General features: G+C 45.4%; 2 protein-coding genes across 2 annotated transcripts in view; both read right to left on the reverse strand.

Annotated features, from left to right (window-relative positions):
* Nucleotides 1-902: 902 nt before the first annotated feature.
* On the reverse strand, nt 903-12,650 carry LOC134452844 (mucin-2-like). The gene is made up of 9 exons (XM_063203480.1): nt 11,242-12,650; nt 7,334-7,403; nt 4,806-5,897; nt 4,194-4,262; nt 3,578-3,641; nt 3,148-3,486; nt 2,642-2,759; nt 2,284-2,435; nt 903-1,625 (listed from the first exon to the last, which is right to left on the reverse strand). Exons 1-9 carry the CDS (start codon nt 12,424-12,426, stop codon nt 1,499-1,501), a joined length of 3,216 nt encoding a protein of 1,071 aa, XP_063059550.1. The 5' UTR covers nt 12,427-12,650; the 3' UTR covers nt 903-1,498.
* A 1,326-nt stretch (nt 12,651-13,976) lies between these two features.
* tlcd3a (TLC domain containing 3A) overlaps nt 13,977-21,514 on the reverse strand; it is a 32,025-nt gene continuing 24,487 nt past the window's right edge. The window contains exon 5 of the mRNA XM_063203485.1: nt 13,977-20,756. Coding sequence (XP_063059555.1) covers nt 20,442-20,756 — 315 coding nt within the window. The 3' untranslated portion in view covers nt 13,977-20,441. The remainder of the gene's footprint in view (nt 20,757-21,514) is intronic.

Below are 21,514 nucleotides of genomic sequence, written 5' to 3' on the forward strand. Positions count from 1 at the left end.
TAGAGCGGAAATGTCTGATGAGTGTGTCCAACTTGTCTGCCACCACATTTATTTTTTTCTTTATTACATTTGCATTACGCAGGGGATTTTGATATTATATGTTGTAAATATACCATAGGCATACAGCACTTAACATATAATAGAACATATTATAATATAAACATTCTTTTGTATTTCTTTGGAAAATTATATATTTTAGAAAGAAAGTGTAGGCCTACTATGGGTGACATCTTCCGGGAGATAATCGCCTCATCTTTCATTATGATATTCTGATATCGAGGTCAAAATGTCATCTCAGGAATATTACTTTAAGGGATTAAATGGTGAACAACTGTGCTTCCCACTGTACATAATTTCAACCTGAGATTAGAGTGGTATCTCTCTGTTCGTGAACTTGCTATTCAAGTTATTGACCTAAACAACTGTTTGATAGCCAATAATGGCAATGTTTCTGTTCAAAATAGCATGCCAATACAAATGTCTTTGCACGTTTAAGTTTTTTAAAGAAAGAAAAAGAAATTTCCACGTTCTTACAAACTTCAATGACCTATGACGAACACCAAGTGGGCTAGACCATTTACGGCGCTTTCCGGATAAACTGACTGATGTCCCGATCAGTGAATTTCCTCACCGATGGGCGTTGAATACACAACTCCCTTGAAGGCTCTCTCTAGAAGACCAGACAAGTGAGGTGGCCTATGCATCCTTCTTCCACATAACAAACAGACAGTAAACCCATACGGATTTTACGCACGTAGGTTGCACGACAAAATGCGATGAAGACAACTGTCAGAGCCAATGTTAGAACCAAAGCATCTGGACGATTATGAATTAGAAGATTTTTTTGTCAAGTTGGGGGTAAAAAAAAGGAAATAAACTAAAAAGTACAGTCTTACACAATGTTAAAACGCGGTGTTCAGTGCTTTATTTGGGAAATGTGTTTTTTGGAAAAACAGTACATTGACACAAAATGCACCAGACTTTTATTATTAAGTATTAAGTAGACTGTAATAAAACAGTGACTAATGCAAATCTATACTGAACTGTATATTAAGTCTTATACAGTCCTCTTCCATTTAGTCTATGGTCATCTTTCCATGTTCTCCATCTTATCTGTTCTGTCGATCATCAACACCTTTATCTACTTCATCTCAACACTGTTTTCCATGTATCCTCACCAGCTTTACTTTTTATCTTTTCTTCCTCAACCATCAGTCGCCATCATAGATACTGGTGATTTGCTATTAGATCCACCCTACCAACTGCAAATCTCTTTTGAGTAGAACAGAAAATACCGTCTTCATATCAAATACAATGATGTATTCCACAATAACACCATAAGCGTTGCCATCTGCAAAAAAACACTGGATTTCTATTTACAAGGTTATCTCCTTGTAGAGATTGGATGTGCAAGGATCAATTCCGAGAGCTTTGGTGCAGGAAAAATACAGAGATTAATGTTGAAGGAGGGGCCTCAGACAGCCACTGTTTGAAAAGCTCATTCAAATGTCTTCAGATGGTTGTACAAGGACTGCACGTAGGTAAACACACACATGGGATCAGGCCGAGGCCCCATGGCCAGCATGTCATCCACCTCGATCAGGCGTAAACAGTCAGTCAGTCTCCTGTGAGGAGACAATATAGGTTTTTTTTAGTCACATAGTACAGTACATTTGAAGTCACATTGTGGCAAGAATGCTGCCAGAAATGCTGTGCCCTACTACAGTTTACAGTGAAATAGCCTAGATTGGAGCTTTTGCTCCTCTTATTATAAATAGTAGTATTGTCACACAGCCCATTATTGGCTATTTAATTATAATAATTATTGTTATAATTTCCTTTGGGCTTAATAAAGTAACCACCCTCTATTACATCTACTGCACTGTAGTGTCTCTTCCATTTCAAATTGAGATTTTCCCTGTGAATAAAGTTACCACTTGGAAAATGACAAGCCGAGTTGGATTATTTTTCAAACTGATCAAAATGACTCCTGTATTGTTCCAGAAGAAAATGCCATTGAAGGGCCCTAAAGGTAATCATACTCAAGCCAACTTTTTTGACAATGTTTCCGGGCAACAACATAATTGACTCTTAATTTTCTGATGGAATGCTTAAAAAAGTACTTTTGATTCAACCTTATATGGATACACAGTCAAAAACACAAGAAGTATTGTTGCCCACACAATCGCTCAAAAAGTTGCCCTTTGTATCATCTCTGTACAATTCATCATTCTGATGAAAATGTATTGTGGAATACATTCTTGGTCACAGCAGTTCACTTACTCTCCCAGGCTGAACGCCACCTCCAGATTCTGCCTGGCATTGGCGGGGTTCAGGGCATGGTAGTCAAACTCCGTAGGGAAGAAGGAGTGGATGAGAGCACAGAACGCCATCCCATCACTCCAACTGGACGAGAAGTTCTGTATGTCGATGTGCTTTTTTTGTTTTTGTTTTTGTTTTTTTTTAAAGGGAGAGAGTTGAAAAAGTTTACCATTAAAGTCACTTACCAAACATTACATTGGGAAATATCTTAAATACACACAGTTATGCTATTCACAACACTACAGAACTACAGAAAAGACAACTTTGACCTTTGATTTGGAAGTTTCTGTCAAGGTAAATAAGTGCAGAACTGTCTTACCTGATATCCGATGGTTTTAGATTTACACCACTCCAATAAAGTTGCTTTTATACTGCTGGCACTGCCGCCAAAGCTCTGTGAGCGGCTCAATTTAGGTTTGGAATCCACAGGTTTCCCTCTACAGAGTGCAAAAGACCATGCAGTCGGTATATGGCGGGGGAAAATAAGGCAAGGCATTTTTAGTGCGCAAAAATTGTGCTTTGCTCACTGTGATGCTTAACAATGTGGTGTCCTCCTTTAAGATAGATTCAGTATGTGTTACTGTATTACATAGTGTCAGCAGTAGTGTTAGTGGCCATGTATGTATGATTGCTTTCTAGAGGTCTCATCAAAATAAATATTTGTATTGTGTAATTAAGACAAACTTAGACAGTCACTCAAAAATAAATGGATATCTGTCAGGCAGTAACAGTTAAGAGGCTGCTGTGACTGCTATATGTTGGGTGTAATTCTGATGTTGTACTTTGTGGCATACTCTACTTCAGCCACTAAGGGGCAGTACTCACTTGGTAAGAGAAGCGGTGCACTTCTCAAAGAGGGACTGCTTAGATTGCGCCCCCGAAAAAGTGGAGTTCTTGTCAAAGAGGGTCTCCTTAGATTGCACCCTCAAAGAAGTAGAGCGCTTCTCAAAGAGGGACTGCTTAGATTGCACCCCCGAAGAAGTAGAGCCCTTCTCGAAGAGGGCCTGCTTAGCATGAACCCCCGAAGAAGCGCTGCACTTCTCGAAGAGGGCCTGCTTGGCCTGGACCCCTGAGGGCCGCAGCACTGGTAGAGTCTGAGACCGGGTCAGCTCTGGCTTCTTCTCTGAAGTGGCGGCATAAATATTTCCACTTCCAAAATTTGACCTATTCCAGATGAGATGAAAAAAGGGATGGATGAGTGGTCTGCGACTGCGAGCTTGTGTGAAAAATGTTAGGGCACTGATATGTGACATACCGTTTATCTACTGATGGGCTGAGGTTGGGCAAGGGTACCGGACTTGGGGATAGCATTGTTTTTTCTGTGGGAAGGCAAATGGGTGACACATACACATGATACACATACACATGATAGATTCTGAAGAACAGCAGCAGGTAAATACTAGTAAAATGCAGACCCAAAGTATACACATGCTACAAAATCAGTCAGCAAGCCTGTTTTAGCTAACCAACAGGTAGGTTTGCTCCCATTATTTGAGGAGCATCAGGGTTTTTTTTACCAGGTTTTTGACTACCTGTACTACAAGGCACTAGAGATGCACCGGATCCTGATTTTTAGGATCATGCCGGATACCGGATCCACTGCTTAAGATCCTGCTGGATCCGGAACCGGATACCGGATCCTACGAAAGGGTTGAAACACATAGCCTACTCGCACACGTGGGCCATTTTTATCACGTTGGCTCAAACTATTTTGACTGAAAAGCCTCGGCTACCGGATCCTGGATCCTGGAACCGGATCCTGTGAAAAACCCTATTATCCTGCCGGATCCGGAACTGGATCTTGGATCCGGTGCATCTCTACAAGACACCTAACCACCAAGGTCCAGATCCCAGTTCTAGTTAGCCCGTACCTGGCAAACCTGTGTTTCTTTGCAAACCTGCTGTGTTTCGTTTCATGAGCCCTGGGCTCCATGGTCTTCCTGTAATAAAGAGTGGAAAATGTTAAATTAGCTGATGGTTTTATCCAAAGCAACTCACAATTATTTAGGTACAGGTGAGGTTCGGTGCTTCTCTCAAGGGCACTTCAGCCATGGATGATATTGGATTTTGTGTTTTCAATTATCTAATTCCAAGACCGGTTCCCTAATCATTAGGCCAAAAAAAGATTTTGAGGTTCCAGACAGTGTATTAAAGTGAACATAACTGACTTAGCAATAAGTGCCAGTTCTTGTCAACATAATTGACACAGATGCTCTTTTTTCATCTTGGAAGCCAACAGCACTGTGTTTTTATTTACTCTGCATTTTAGGTCGCATGCCTCATTATTTATACCGGAGAATCTGCATTGCTATTTGCATGGCGGTGTTAAATGGCATATGTTTAGAATAAGCCAGGGTGTGTAAATTCCTCTCAACAGAAGAGGATAGAAATAGCTCCTTCCACGACACAAAAATAGGCTCGTAGAAAGAGAAGTGATGAATGATGACCGTACTGGTAAGTGTCGCAAACCGCACCCCACTCACCGGGTTTAGACTGAGACTCAGGCATCGTCCTGGTCATGGCAATGCAAGCATCAGAAGCTGCTGCGTTGTATGGTCTCCACGGCTGCGAGGTGGGTGGTGATGGAGTTTTGACGGGAGACTGAGGAACCTGTCTATTGGCAGCAACAGGAGAACCAGGCACTGGAGGTGGACTGAAGGTCTTCCAAGGTGCTAGGCTGGGCGATGGGGATTTGATGTGGGACTCAGGAACTGGTCTAATGGCAGTAACAGGAGCCTCTGGCATAGACGGGGCAAATTGTTTCCATGGCAATGAGGTGGGAGGCGATGGAGTTTTAACAGGAGACTCGGGAACGGGTTTAGGGGCAATAACAGGAGATCCAGGCACTGGAGGTGGACTGAATGTCTTCCAAGGTGCTAGGCTGGGGGATGGGGATTTGATGTGGGACTCCGGAACTGGTCTAGTTGCAGTAACAGGAGCCTCTGGCATAGATGGGGAAAATTGTCTCCATGGCAGTGAGGTGGGAGGCGATGGGGTTTTAACAGGAGACTCAGGAACCTGTTTTAGGGCAGCAACAGGAGGTTCAGGAACTGGTGGACTGAACGTTTTCCATGGCAATGAGGTGGGCGGTGATGGGCTTTTAGTCTCAGATTCAGAAACGAGTATAGGGGCAGTTACAGGGGCCTCGGGGTCTGGCTGACTGAATGTCTTCCAGGGTGCTACACTGGGCGATGGGGCTTGGATGGGAGACTCGGGAACTGTTTTAACGATAGCTACAGGAGCCTCAGGCTCAGGCTGGCTGAACGTCTTCCAGGGTGCTGAACTGGGTGATGGGGTTTTAACAGGAGACTCAGGAAGTGGTTTAGTAGAGGCTGAGGTGGGGCTGGCATCAGGGGCGGTCGGGTTGAATGGCTTGCGTGACATGGAGTTGGGAGACTGAGGTGTGAAGAGGTTTGGGCGTGGCACCAGTTTTGGGCTCCTGGGCACAGACAGGTCGGCAGGTCTGCTGGTGGCAATGATGGGAGCCTGGGCTTTGTGTAAGGTTGTTGGGGATTCGTGGTGTCCGTTGACTCTTGACCTTGCATATTGGGGTTCTCCCATGGTCTGTGAGTGAACTTGGAGAAATGAATGACAAGCAGTTCTTTTAAAGGAGAATTCCTGCAAACTTCAACATTTCAACTAACTCATGCCCATTGAGAGTAAATAGAATGGAGGCCAAAATTCTATTTCGTTGTTGAAGCCAAGTTGGAGCCAAGGTTGGACCCAAAAAGACCAAAAAATGGCCAAATCCCATTCATTCCTATGAGAGACATAAAACCCTGTATCTCCCTTAAATGCCACTCCAGGGGGATAATTTTTCGCTCAACTAGTAGGTCCTCTTGCTCTCCAACTTACCAGGGTGGTGATTTTTTGTGGAGATGTTTTGTTTTAGAGAGATATTAAAAGTTAAATTGACCAATGAGCATCAGAACATGGTTTGATTGACCGTTAGAAGTCTTGTTGTTGTCCAATCAGCACCTGCGTTTGGCGTTGCTAAGGTGGAATGTAAGTTGGAATGTTCCCAAATCTGGCTTCAAAGCGTTGAATGGCAAATAGCGTTGATTTGGCGTCCATTCTATTTACTGTCAATGCTCATGCCCCTATTAGAATGGCCAGGATCTCTGAAAGGGCCGAGCAAAAAATGCTGTGTCATCAGGTGCTAACAAGTCAAGAGTAGCGTGAGCAGTACAACCGCATGTTGAAATTGGCCCACTAATTTATGAGGTGAAATGAAAGTGAAATCCCCATTGGGAAACTCCAACTCCCTTTGTCATTGTGACACAGCACTCCACAGCACTCAAGTGAACACTGCACACAAACGAATTTGCATTTATGCCTCACCCGTGCAAGGTGGCAGCTCTCAATGGTGCCCCAAGGGAGCAGTGCAGCGGGACGGTACCATGCTCAGGGTACCTCAGTCATGGAGGAGGATGGGGGAAAGCACTGGTTAATTACTCCCCCCACCAACCTGGCGGGTCAGGAGTCGAATCAGCAACCTTTGGCTCACAAGTCTGACGCCCTATCCGCTTACCCATGACGGGCAATAAAGTAAAAGCAAATAGGAGTACTGTCCTGTCTCCTGAATTTTTAATATTTTTTATGGAATGAGCATCCAGTTGCTCTTTACTTTTGTTAAGTTGAGCACATTATAAAGCTTATTTTGGCTCACTAGTTAAAAGCCATGTGTAAAGCAACACTAAGCAGTTTCCATCACCGCCTGTTCCATACTTGCTAAGTGCAGTCATAGGCTATGGAGGGAGGGTGTCAAAACACATTAAGAGCTGTCTTTCTCCCAGCTATAAGTTGATGAACCACTGAAACGATTTTGGAAACAGTATTTTAAGCTTGAAAAATTACTATGTAGCGTTGCTTGAAATACACTGCACGAGTCGGTTAACTGGTTGTACTGTAGTGTACGCGCTTTCATCACTCACTCTGTCATTTACTACGTCATTCCTTCACACACTCACTCAGATGTTAATAGTGTTTGGGTGTGTGCTTTGACCAATACTTATGTCTCCTTCGAGTCCATTCTGGGATATAGTCTCCACTTTTGAGGATGCTTCTTCATGGTACATTCCCTGTAGAGCAGACGACACATACTTTAGAACACTGCAATGGAGCCACGGCCAACTCATACACAGACACTGACACAGTGTAGTATTCTTATGTGTGTAACTGTAAATGAAGAGAAGCAGAACATCTAACACCTGGTAAACAAAAGAAAGTGTCGTCCCAAACAGAGACTGATGTCATGATGTTTTGTCTAATTTTCTGCGCTGAGGAAAACATATTGAACTGATTATTTCAAGTAGAGTAATAGAGTAGGCCTACATTATGAAGGGATTCAAGTCCTTGTGAAGATGAGACATAAGCACCTTTTTTCACTTGCTTGTCTCAAATGTGTTATTACCCATTAGAGTCTGGGTAGATTTTCTATTTGTTATCTATGTCTCATTTGGTTGACCAAATGTATCAAAGCATTCATTTAGGCTCTAGACATTTTATATGTAGGCCTATGTCATGTCTTCATGCTGTTTCTGGTTTTATAATCGGGTTCTTTATCACAGGAAATATGACTTGTCAAGATTTGAAAGGTTTTAGAGATCAGGACTGTGATCCAGGCTTTCCGTCCCATTAATAACATGTGCGTTGCAGTCCACTGGCACTGCTGGCGTCAACCGCTACTTTTAGACGGCAACTGGAAGTATCTGGGTGGCACAAAGCCACGGCAAGCAAGAGCTGGGAGGGGAGGTTCTGAGACTTGAGGAGACTATCATTTCAAACCGGACATGAGACCCTGCTCGCTCTGCATGACCCACTGACCAGATGTGTGTTTTGTCAGTGGTGAAAATCAAAGAACAACTGCAGGACCAGTGGGTCTCAGAGGTGTCAAGCCCGCCTAATGGCACAGACAAAGTGTCATCACTTCATCGTTTCTTTGGACATCTTGAAATAGGTCATCGTCTTAGACGTGTTTTGAAATGTGTGGTTGGGGAGTAGGAAGAATCAAATTAGTCTGACTATGCTGTCAGATGCCAAACTGAATGGAAATATACACAGCCCAGGACTCCTTTAAACAGGGACTTCTTTCCGTGACAAAAAAAATTCCACTCACACTCTGTCCCGGGGTTCCATGGCGCAGTGGGCTAAAGTGCCACACCATTATGCCAGGGACCCGGGGTTCAAGTCTGACCCGATGTCTTTTCTCGAATCTCCCCAATTCTTCCCCCTCTCTCTCTCTTATGCTGTCCTAGGCTATCTGAATGGAGGCATAAAAGCCCCAAAATGTATTGAACAAAAAACATTTTTTTAAACTTGAAATGCAATATCGAAAACGCCTTGAATATTTGTGTGGGGCCTGATCTATTTTAATCCGGTCATCATCTCTGCATTAGTGTCTGGCTGACCCGATCCCCATATATAGCTCATGTGATGAGTTAATGACTTTCCACTAGCATTTAGCACTGCTCTCCCAATGGAATCGCCAAGAGAGATTCCAATGAAACATTAGTACCCCCCCTGAACTAGGTTGCAAAAGTAGCAGTGCCTCTCTCTCCCCCCACTCCTGTATAATTAGACGTGGTTGTTGCCTCACAAAGGGAGACTTAGGGACAGAAGTTACAGACATAAACAAACATGACGATTCCACGGTCGCCATGGAGGCAGTGAACGGTGCCATTCTGTGCCCGACCCCTAATTGAACCGCACATGTCTGATGTTAAGTTGTGCCTTGTGTTCAGGGATGGGATATTTTGGGATTGCCGTCGGCAGATGACATCAGGTTCTAGTCATGCTGGAGGAGGTGTGTGTGGGGGTTGGGGGTCGGTTGGTGAGTTGAGTTGTTGTGCGGGCTGTTTGGGGTCGGTGGGAGCAGGGCAGCTGGTTGCCCTGACTGTGTGGATGGACAAACTATGGAAAACCAGCATCAGCACTTTAGTTGGACACTTAAGCTGTTTTACGGGGCACTACCCGGGCAGCCAGACACGGCAGAAGATTTACCTCTTCTGCCTTGAATCTCTTTTATACGTTTACACTAGTTGTTACCCAGGGGTATTTCAAGAAGGTTGGTGAGTAGCAAACCAGGTTAAGTTAACCTGGAGGTATTGGGAAATCAGCTATTAAAAGACAGAATCCTGAATCTTCATTTTCGGACTCCTGCAGACTATTATCAGGTTTACCACTTTCTGTAGGTTAACTTAGCCAGGTTTACCACTTAGCCATGTTCTTGGAATACCCCCCTGGACACTGGATGGCATGCACGTACCACCTTGCAACAACCACCAGCTGAATCATTTAGCACCTGATGTAATGTGCCTGTGAGATTGTGCAATGGGGACACCTTTTCATTTAAACAAGCATTGGTGCAGATACAGGGATATGCAGAAGAAGGTTGCATTGTGATGGCTTGTTATGCTGCAGCCATTTTGAGAAATGTATTGTTACATACAGTAGAGTTGGCCTAACCGTGCAGTCTACAATCTTCAGGGGAATCACAGTTATTCAGGCCCCCTAAAAATACACACAGCCCTCTGATGAGCCATGAGCAATGGAGGGATCTCGGAGATCAACGTGGGCCACTGGCCCTGCTATGGAACGACAGGGCAGGAGAGAGTGACAGGGATCTGCACGCTTCATCTCCCTGCCTGGCACCGGCCACCGTGTGGATCTTTCCACATTCCGATGGAGAAGCCCGCTGTTGCTAAGATTACGGCCGAGCAGCCCGGGCGGCCCAACGGTGCTCGGTAATATCACACCACCACCACAGCCTGGGACCGATGCTCAGAAGCACGCGAATACGCGGGTACACGTATATCATCTATTTGCGTGTACTTCAACTTGGTGGGTGAAGCTTTGTGGAGACTTTCTTATGAATTTGAGTGTGCCTGTCTCTGACCTGAGACTTCAAGTGCAGTGTTGCAGTCCTGTTGCACATAATCTCAAAGGGACCTAATATGTCATATTATGTATGTGGGAGCACAATGGAAAATGGAGCCTCGAGACATCATGTCCAGTGTCTCTTGGGCCAACGGTCTTGCAGCACTGGAAAAAATGCTGAAGGACCACAGCATCTTTGGAGCTTATATGCACCATAAATCATTGGATGAACGTGACTCGTGTGGATGAGGCTGAATTACTTGGACTTTGTGCATGTTAGTCACAGACCAGGGGCCTGCAGAGGCTGACTTGGAGCATTAATGACAGACATTGACAGAGTGTTTGGTCGCATGTGAGTGGCTGTGTATGTGTGTGTGTGTGATTGCGTTTGTGTATGTGTACATGCGTGCAGCTGCCCCTTATGCAAATTAAGTAAGAGGCATACACTCTTTCATCTGATGGCCCTCCACACATCTGAACACAACAGGATCACATATCAATCACATATTGGCTCAACATTTCTCCACTCATCCTATAAAGAAAAGGGAAGCTTGGCTGTATTTGCAGCTTTTAAGTTGGACACTATTTGAATATTAATAACATTTCACTAGAACTGAACTTCCAAGAAGCCAAAGGGCTTTTTTTGGGATCTGTAAGTCCATGTCTCACGTCTGAGTAGACTTCTTCAGGTTTGCCACTTAACCTTGAGCTTGAAATAGCCAATTGGTCAACTGCAAACCCAAAACTCCCTCACCACAAACATCTCGGTATCAGGTTTAAAAAGGAGTCTAGATGATTTTGGTTGAGTGAGTGTATTGCCTATTAGCAATCATACTGCAAATAACTACCATACCTACTAGGTTTAGGGTTTGGTGTGTTGAATTCTTCATAAGATAAACACCACTACTGCATGGGATTTGTTCACATGCATCACACCTCTCCACTCTTGACATGATGTGACAACAATAGTGATTTGCCTCAAGTACATGAGAGGTGTACCACTGGCTTACTTTGTATCAACTCCAACCACAAGTTACTCACATTCGTCTTTGCGTAGACTCTGCTCTCTGCGTTGGAGACCAGTTGTGTGGCATACGAGGTGGTTGCCACAGAACCACTGTCGGAGTCGTGGATAATATCAGATCCGTATCCGGAGGAGGGTGTGCTTTTGGAAAACAAGGCCTCGTGCCCAGATCCAGAGGTGGGGCTGAGAAGACCGGTCATTGATTCTTGAGCAGAAACAGTGGCTGACTTCAACACAGAATCGGAGGTTGAAGAAAATCTGCGGCTGGCTGTTGTGGAACCATGGGACTCAATGACAGATTCATGCAAATCTGCAGTGGATTCGTAGACAGAACCTGCATTAGACTCGTAGAGGGAACCAGTGGTAGAATGGCAGACAGAACCAGCCGCGGAGCCATACATACCACCAGCAGTAGATCCATGGACAGAGCTGGCGGTGGAGAGATTGTAGAGAGAACCAGAAACAGAATTGTGGAGAGAACCAGCGGTGTGGCCATAGGTGGTAGATCCGTAGCCAGATCCGCTGATTGGCATTGTGAGAGAACTAGGAGGGGAGTCGGAAGCGGCAGTGAAATCACCAGGGGTAGGACCAGGACCAGGGGGGGACTGATCAGCAGGGGGGTTCGACTGCTGCTGCTGATCGGCAAGCATTGGCTGATGTTGCTGTTGGTATGGGAGCTCCAGCTCCATAGTGGTGCTCATGCTTCTTGGGGAGAGCACCACGGAGCTCCTCATGGCTTCCGAGTGGGTCGCCAGGCTCTGGTGGCTTTCTTCCATGTGCTGTTGGCTGGAGGAGGAGAAAGAAAGGGTGGAGGAGTGCATGGTCGCACTGGACTGCAGCTGTGCCACAGGCTCTGGCTGGGGCTCAGGCTGCTGCGGTGGCGGCTGTGGAGCAGCTCCGTTCATCTTGGGGACCTTCTGCTCGAGGCGAAGCACTGGCATGGCCTCCACCTGCTGAGTGAGCTCGTCCAGCCTGTTGCGGATGTCGCGGTTCTCATCCTGCAGCTGGGCCACCAAATCCTGCAGGGGCCCGCTGGCTGCGCAGGCCTCCTCCAGCCGGCGCTCCACCGTGCGCTTGAAGGTGCCCACGTCCACGTGGATCTCCCGCACCAGGGACATCATGGTGCGCTCAAGGCGTGCCAGGGCGGCCTGGCTGTCCTCCGCAGTGCCCCCCAGCATGGCAGCCAAAGAACCCGACTCCATGAACTAAGAGCAGGGGACGGAGCGATGTTTCTCTCTCTCTCGATGTCTCTGTTTCTGTCTGGCTGCACTTGTCCCCACTCTGCCTGGCCGTTTCTGTGTGTGTTTGTGGAAGCGCTTGAGAGTGTGAGTTGGACACACACTCTGGTAACCCCCACAGTCCCCCCTGGTGATTGTGTGCGCCTGTGCTTGACACTCACAGACGCAGGGCTTTGGGGGCTGAGCAGAGCTGGAAGGGGGTGGTCTGGGGTGGGGTTGAGTTGGGTTGGGGGTGTTTGAGGAGGGGGTTGGAGAGGCGGGGGAGCCGGGGGGTGGGGGGTGGAGAGAGGTCATCATGTTCTGGGGTCCTGGGGGGAAGGTTATTTTTGGAGAGGGTGCTTGTCTTACAGACTCAATGCAGTGGATTTGGGGACTGAGTGACAGAGACAGTTCATATCCTACTGAGCTCACAGGATGGAATAAACAGAGCAAGAGTCATGACTTTCATCACTGTGTTTTTAGAAAGAGAAACATAAAACCCCCTGGTTTCAAATTGATAGCAAAACGGACATTAGGAAACCATGTAAAACTTAAGTTTTAACATCTTGCCAGTGCCTTCTGAACACTACAAGTCACGACACAGCCAACTAATAACAGATCTTAAAACGTGAAATTGAGATGTATTAGCATTTTATTAAGGACTACAGGCCAGGTCACTGTTGCCACTTTACATTTGTGCAATGCAGCATCAAAGGACAGCGATATCATTACTGCATGTAACTCGTAATCCTGTCACGATCATATAATTGATGTTTGAACATACGCTTAGTGCAGCCCATCTTGATGGAACGGACACTTATAGCACTGACTTGAACTTGACACCAAGACTCAGTGAATCAAGGCGTGAAACCATAGCCAAAACACAGGCATGTTGGCTGTAGAAGTGAACTCCACCTCCTGTGACAGAGGAATGAGAGCTAAGGACTTCACTCTAGAGAAGATCAGTGAGATACCTGGATCAGGGCTTAGCATAGCGTGGATGTCACACAGGACAGGCCCATTGGCTGAAGCAGAGGACAGCTAAACGAACAAATAAGCTATAGTGGTGGTAGTGGCGGTGGTGTGTGTGTTTGGTGGGAAAGGGGACCATGCAATACCTGTGAACCTATCACTATCTGCTGCTACTTTTTATAGACCCATCTGTGAAAGAGGGAAAGTGCAGTGATATTCCATTTGAACTTCTTCTTTTGCACCACTAGGGGCCTGTGCATTCAAAATGCCTTTTTACTTGCAACTTGTATGTACATCAGGTTTGGATAAACACTCATACATTTGGTAAAAAAGACTAATTTAACATTGGCTAGGCATTTAATTTGTGCATCGACATATTATCCTACCCATGAAGTATTGGTGGCCTTCGGCGCATGGTTGTATGTGTGTGTGTGCGTGCGTGTTCAGCAGTGCCCTCTGCTGGTTATGTCCATTTGGTATTTGGGTAATGGTGTTGACAGCCTCTTCCTATGACTGCTTTCGGAGAATAAAGATCCTCAGTACACAAATGAAGCCACGACCCATTTAAAAGGATTCACCCACTCAGATTTATTTATTTTTTCTCCTAACAGTGTCTGGATTCACAAGTTGCAACAAAATAAATTCCTCTCAATCAAACATTTAGGTTAGTTTCAGTCAATAGCCAGGTCTCTTTCAGGAAAACAAAAAAGAAAGGTCACACTACAAACAAACAAAAAGAGAAGAACCCCTCCTTAATGTATATATCTGTTGATATATAAATATATGAGAAAAAAAAATCATCAGACGCTTATCAAAAATAAGGAGGCAGGGAGTGTTAAAGGTTGTGATCAAGCTGCGTGAACATAACCACAGCTGAGAAAAGTGACAAGAAAGGGCCAGCCAGGAAACTTTAGCATGGACTTAAAGGCTGTGTCCCAACTTTGCTGAGATAACGCAAGTAGTGTCAATGTGCCACACCAATGTGTTCTTAGTCAATACCCCAGCATTTTTTTCCCCAAGGTGAAATTTACAGACTAATGTCAGTATCTGAAAATGGAATGAGGGAGATGATCAGTTGAAAAGTAGATCATTATCATTACCACTATGTAATGGAGCTTTCCGTAAATCTATAAAATAATGAGGGGGGGGGGGGGGTGGTGTGATCAAATGGAATCTACAGTGTTGGGACACAGCCTGTTCCTTCATTTCAACATCATTAATCAAATATCATACACACAGCAAACAAATTCTGAACGTAAAAATGTTTCTCAAAGCCTAAATGATTCTCAAGATGTTAAGAGTCTGTAAAGAGGTTTGCGACAGGTGCTAGCTTATCAGTGAGGTTTTGTCTGCTGCTACTTGTGAGAATGATGCGTGGTGAGTGCTAGGATGTTAGGATGCTCAGTGTTGAACTTTCAGGATCGTTTACTGTACAGGCCAAGCTTAAGGATGGCAAGAGGGGTATTCCAAGAACAAGGTTAAGTGATATATACCTGGCTAAGTTAACGTACTTAAAAAATGGATAGCCTCCAGGTGTCATTTAGCGAAGAAAATGAGGACTCTGGGCTGTTCTGTTGAATGATTTACCACTATCTCAAGGTTAACTTAACCTGGTTTACTGCTGAGCAAGGTTCTTGAAATACGCCCCCCAAGGACTTCTTTATGATCTGGAGTAAAGATGAACGGAGACATACTGTGGCTGAGCACAGTCTCCATAGCAAAACGGAACATCAAGGTGATTCTGAGGGGAATAACTTAAGTGATCATTTTTAAACTAGTCTCTAATCTCTAGTCGTGTGATCAAGTCCTGATAGATCATGGACAGTGCCCAACACCAGTGTTGTTAGTCAACACAATTCAAGATGTCAACAAGTGTGAATCTAATCTTGGTCATCTTTAATAAAGGTAAACTGCACAGTAAACTGCCCGGGAAATCACATCTCGTGCAAGAGTAGAAACGCGGCCATGAGCTGTAAACATCACTTGCCTGTTTGAAACACTCTGGTTTTGTGCTGCGCTTGTGGGAAATACAGAGAGATTTAAACACAAGGCACTGGATTCTAAATTTGGTTTTTAATGTCCAGACTTTCAGCACATAACCTGGACACAAAAGTGGACACCCACTTGCATGTGTGTGTGCGTCTCCGTTTGCCAATTGTCGCCTCCTGTTCACTTCAGCTTAAATATTCTAAACCTTCGTACTTTGCTCTTCTTCTCTCACTCCTTAACGCTGGCTAATCACTCTCAGCCCCAAAAAGCAACAATAAAGGAATGATGGGGCGCAGTCACGTCTAGATATATTTATATGTGAGACGTCTAACAACCAAATGATATTGGGGCTAATCAGGTGCCCATGAATGCACCACTGCCGTTTCTTTTCCTCCGGGTGACATGTGAGACTTCAGAACCCCATAGGAAATTCCACTCTAGCAACAACAGTGACGAGAGACCATGCCAACATGGACACATAGAGAGAGAAGCTAACAACAACAAAAATCTTACCAATCTCATCAACGTTCTTGAATTATGTTTGTGTTTATTTTACATTATTTAATTATTATTATTATTATTACTGATTAAAGTGCCTGACAATCTTTGGTCTACCAACCCTTAAGGCTGCAATATCACAAGCCATGTCAGAATGCCTTCATCCTAAAAATTAGAGGAAAGAGCAGGAAAACATATTATAGCGTGTCATTCCAGGTAATTTCTTTTTTTTTTTTTTAAGAGATTCAGATTTTTTTTAATCTTTTACTCACAGTTTCAACTTTTTTTTCTCAAAAAAATAAATCTCTAGGAGAACAAACATGTTAACATCTTCTTCACCAAACCCTGAGCAAAGAGAGGATGCCTCTAGTGAGACTAAAACATAAGACTTTATATATTACTGTTAAAAAATTAATTAACTCTAACAATAAAAAATGATTATCAGGATATGTGTGTTTGCATGCTATGACATCTCACTCCTCAAACGTGACTTTGTCTAGAAGTCAATCTATGTCCTCCCATTATCTTCTTCTGGCCTCCTTTGACGAAACAGTTAAGTTACCTCGCTGATAGCCTAGGCAGAGCAACTTTTTGGGGGCCCTCCCCCATTCAACATACCAATTGCAGAGAATGGCGTTTGAATAACATTTTTCAAGATATTGAATAAAACCTTTGATCATAAATGATGTTGGGCCTCACACCACTAGGCAGGAGGTGACATGAAAGGACAGGAGGAACTAGATTGACTTAGATTCTATACTCTCTCTCTCTCACTCGGTGCAAAGTCCCCAAAATGAAATGCTTAACTCTGACCACTAGAAAGTAATGCCTAGCTCTACTGTGGACACTTGACCCACAAGTGTCAATGACGACCTGCTGGGTAAACCAGACCCAAGTCTACTGTACTGTATGGTATTAGCATGTTCAGGAAGTCAATACATCCGTCTCATATCAAGCACTGTTTCGATATTTCCCTTGATAAGAAAATAAAATAAAAAAGACGACACCCTCTGACTAACACATAACGCCAAAATTGTCAACAGGCGTTTCAACACCCCAACCAAATCCAAATGATGTTGTTACCACCACCCAACCCCCATCCAGGCCCCCAAAACCAGTGAGAAGTGGTCCCTTGATAACGCCCCCTCTCCTCCTCTCCTGACCACCCCAACCCCTTCCTCTTCCTCCCTCTCTCTCACGCACACCAGCCCTCAGGGTCCCAGCTGACAGCCAATCCGGGTGCTGCATGAGACTCGCAGAAAAAAAGGCGGTGGAAGCGGGTGGCATGAGATTGCCACCGGGGCGGGCGAGTGGGTTTCGGGGGGGTGGGCTGCGGTGAGGGGCAATCTTTTCCAGAGGGTTCGCCAGTGTCGCGCCACACAAAAGGCGGGGCCAGGCGGACAGTACACACAGAGCAAACTCATTCAGAGTGCGAGCAGAGCACCCCTCTTTCAGCACAGCTCAGCCATGTCAGAACACTGCACAGCGCTCAAGAGACAAGGGGCCAGCGGAGGGATGGGACTGGACACAGACAAGAGGGGGACATTGCTGGGCAGACTGGAGTACGGGCTGCGAACACAAGACTGACTAACCAATGCCACCACAAGAGACAAACTTCATATAAAAAGGGAAATCTGTGGGTCTAACATATGCACAACCCAGAGAGACAGTACACCAACTGGGACAAACTTTCAGTAGCAGGGACCAGCATCAGTAGTGTCCACCCTCAACGTTCAGCAGAGGGGAGCGTCACTATGCTGTGTTCACCCTAGACAGCGCATTAGAGGAGAATAGGGATAGACATGGTGAAGGACAGCAGGATGCAGGTGCAGGGTGTGTGTGTAAGGTGCCGTCATGGCCTTTGAAGACTGAAGGTCTGTGCATAGTTCACAGGTCAGGGAATTATGTCGGGAGGTGGGAAATACCACCCCCCTCCCACACACGGACACACGCAGAGAAAAGCTTAACACAACATCGATGACATCTTGCCTTTCCAGGCCAGGGACCCATTCACCCAACCATGCATACTTGCTCACACACACACACGCACACGCACACACACAAAGCTCAGCTGCATGCGAGCAAAAAAGCACACTCACTCAGTCACACACACACAGCTGAAGGCAGCTTTTTTTAGGTCCAGTTTTTCTCAACCGATGATCACAGGACCATCTTACAATATCGTCAGTGAACAGACTTAATATATATTCATATATGTTTCTAAGAGCAATTTTATACCTTAAAATTAAAATCTGAGAGCTCAACAAAGCATTCATGGAATCTACTAAGTATTTTTTCTTCTTCATAAAAGGTGTAGTAAAATCTATAATATGCATTTTGCTAAAAACATATGAAATATATATATATTTAAATCTATGTGCTGAGAGCCCTGTGAGAATGAAGCCTCTGAGATGTGCGCACTGAGTTCCATGCTAATGTTAAAAGCTAATGCTAACTCCGACTTCTTTCTTTCTGTCCGTGGGCCGCGTCGCTCCAGGCTTATAACAAACTCTTGATATTCAAGCTATGAAAATGGCCAGGGCCTCACTTCACGTCATTTCATTTTCAACAACCAGCTAGAGGCTGGGTAGTCACTTTTTTTTGTTTTGCACAAAGCATGTTCTGCCTGTAAGCTCCATAGAAAGCCATTTTGTTTTACACGTGTTGATGTACAAAAACACACCTCGCCCTGATTTTACACATTTGAAAGACCAAAAGCCAGCATCAATGACTTGTGACAAGACGAGACAAAAGCGAAAGAAGTTTTTTGTTTCTGTTTTGCCCTGTCGTAACAAGACACTGACAGCTGTCGAGGCCTACGAAAGCTACAAACAGTAAGACCAGGTGCTGCTCGCCAATAACCGAGCCGTAACTTCCTTTTATCAGATATAGTCAGTTCTCATATAAATATAGAAATGTGCATTTCGTGTGAGAAGAGTATGCGGAGCAGCATGCAGCCGTTTCAGTCCTTTTCTGCTAGCATGCTGATAACGTTAACCTACAGCCCTCCCTCACCCCATCTCTGCTCTATAATAACAATAAAAAAGCCAGTGTTTATTGCTCTGACCAAGTATTCAAAAAATGCCCACTCGGTGGCTTCTTGTGGACTGAATGATGGGAGCGGCACCAGTGCCAAGGGCGATGCTCATGCCACACAAGAAGCCGTACTAACTCACTGACTTACGACGCCAACTCTGGACACCTCCAAAACTACCCCCAACTGCTCCGCCACACCCTCCTCTCCGACCCCCGACCAAGTGTCAGAGTTTACCTCCTTGTGTATGTGTGTGCGTTGTTAATGTGAAGTAAACATGAGGTTCAAACACCAGATCATCGCCCCCTTGTGGTTTGGGGTGGGGGAGTTTTTGCGCGGCTATTTAACAAAGGCCCAGGTGAGAGCCAGCGTCCCCTACCCTCCTTCCCCTATTAGATATTATGTTTCAGAGGGGGAGGGGGTGGAGGGAATCTGTTGAAAAAGTGTAAACAGTCGCAGCAAGGAAGTGCACACAAAAACGCTGACATCCACACCATTGCTGGATTGTAAACAAGGAGGACAGAAGTGCTGTGAGGACATTGGACGGAGAGCAGACGGGGGGGTAATAAGGAAAGAAATGGAGGTGTGCTATGGTGCGTAAATCTATGTGTACGATGTGTACAAGTGTGTGTGTATGTGTGTGTGCGGCTGTGCGTTTAAATCACATTTATGGGTGAGGTGAATGAGCCAATGATATAGCTAAATTTCAGACGCACCAAACTCCAACACCTCGTCCCTCGAGATTTTTAGCTTCCTTCATAAGAATCAAAACAGGAGAGGCAAAAGGGCTCATCAATGTAACAGACATTAAAAACAAAAACAAAAAAAACAAACAAATCAAATACCCATTTATCCAGAATCACTCGTCTAAAACTGTAACAGCCTCTTCAGATCAGTAGTTCATCGGCGATAAAGGAGAGGGGGGTGCAGAGCTGATACTAGAATTGACCTCCAGAATGATAGGAGGCGCTGTCCAGTGCTGCTGCCGCTGCTGCTGCCAGCCTCCAATCCTGTGGAGAGGCATCTGCTGCCCGCCCGCTCTCTCTCTCTACCATGACCCCCCCCACCCCCGTTTCACCCCTTTAGTTCCATGGCAACAAGCGAGAGAGGAGCCAATCGGTAAAGCCGAAAAAAGCGGCAAGAACTGACGCCCAAAAAAGATTTTTTTTGTGTGTGTGTTTTCTTGTCGGAGCTCAGCTGAACACTGCAAGTGACCAAAGTCTTTGTTTTTTTTTTTTTTCTTTTGGAGCGGCCAAAAAAGAAAAAAAGAGTTTCTACCAGTCTTAGCAGTAGTAAGTTTTAAGTAGTGATCAGAGTAGTAGTAGAAGAAGTAGTTACGGTAAATAGTAGCAGCACTATCTGTACTGGAACAGTAGGCGTGACTTGGTGCCCAAGGAAAGAGTCGGTGTCGTTGGTCGGTCGGTCTATCGGTCGGTCGATCAGGTTTTGGTGGGTGGTGGTGGGGGAGAATTAGGTGTGCCAGGTGTGTGTAAGTGATGGTTGGGCTCTACTGGTCCCCCTTGGCGCTGCTGTCTGCTGTGGCGATGGCGGGCGACGGCGGGCCGGAGTTCCGCGAGCGCTTGTAGAGGCGGTAGCCCTTCCGAACCAGCAGCACGAACCAGTAGACCTGGGGCGCCATGATGCACATGTTGCCCAGGTTGGTGGCCAGGGGCAGGTGGAAGGGCACGCTGAGGAGGGGCAGGCCGTAGTGCTGGCCGTACACCCAGTACATGTAGGGGAAGAGCGCGATGCGACACAGGAAGAAGGTCAGCAACACCATGCCCCCGTTGGCCTTGTGCACCCAGCAGTCCTGCAGGCTCAGCTGAGAGAGAGAAAGAGAGAGATGGGGGCAGAGAGGGAGGGATGTGGGAAGAAAGAGGAGAGAGGAGGAGATGGAGAAGTGAGAGAGAGAGGAGGAGGGAGACAGAAGAGAGAGAAAGAGATAGGGGTAGGTAGAGAGGAGGGGAGGAGGACGTAAAGGAGAAGAGAGAGAAGAGAGGCGAGAGAGAGGGATGGGGAAGAGAGAGTGATGGGGCAGGGAGAGAAGAGAGGCGAGAGAGAGGGATGGGGAAGAGAGAGTGATGGGGCAGGGAGAGAAGAGAGATGAGAAATGGGAAAGAGAGCGAAAGGGGGGTGAGATTGAAAGAATGCCAGACAGATTGATGAAGAGACAAAGAGAAAGAGGGAGAGACAAAGAAAGGAAAGATGGAGATGAGTGAGAGGGGGGGGGGTAGAGCAGTGGTGGATGGAGAGAGAAAGAAAAAGAAAGACAGAGAGAGGGACAGGGGGAGGGTGATGCAAGAACAAAAGTAAGAACATAACCCACTAAGGTTGAAAATGAGAATTCAGGCCTAATGACATGTGCTGAAGCAGCATTGTCCCACAGCAGAAACATTCAGAGGTTTTATGATTCCGTGCTAGATCAAGATGTAGTTGTTTACACCTACACCTAAACTACTGGACATCACGCTCACAGTCATTCAAATATATTTCACTTTTTGAAATTATATTTCTATTCGAATGTCTGAATATGATTTATGGTTATTCTAAATGGAATCAGTTGATTTACATGCTGCAGCT

Source organism: Engraulis encrasicolus, chromosome 7, assembly GCF_034702125.1.
Source record: "Engraulis encrasicolus isolate BLACKSEA-1 chromosome 7, IST_EnEncr_1.0, whole genome shotgun sequence".
NCBI lineage: Eukaryota > Metazoa > Chordata > Actinopteri > Clupeiformes > Engraulidae > Engraulis > Engraulis encrasicolus.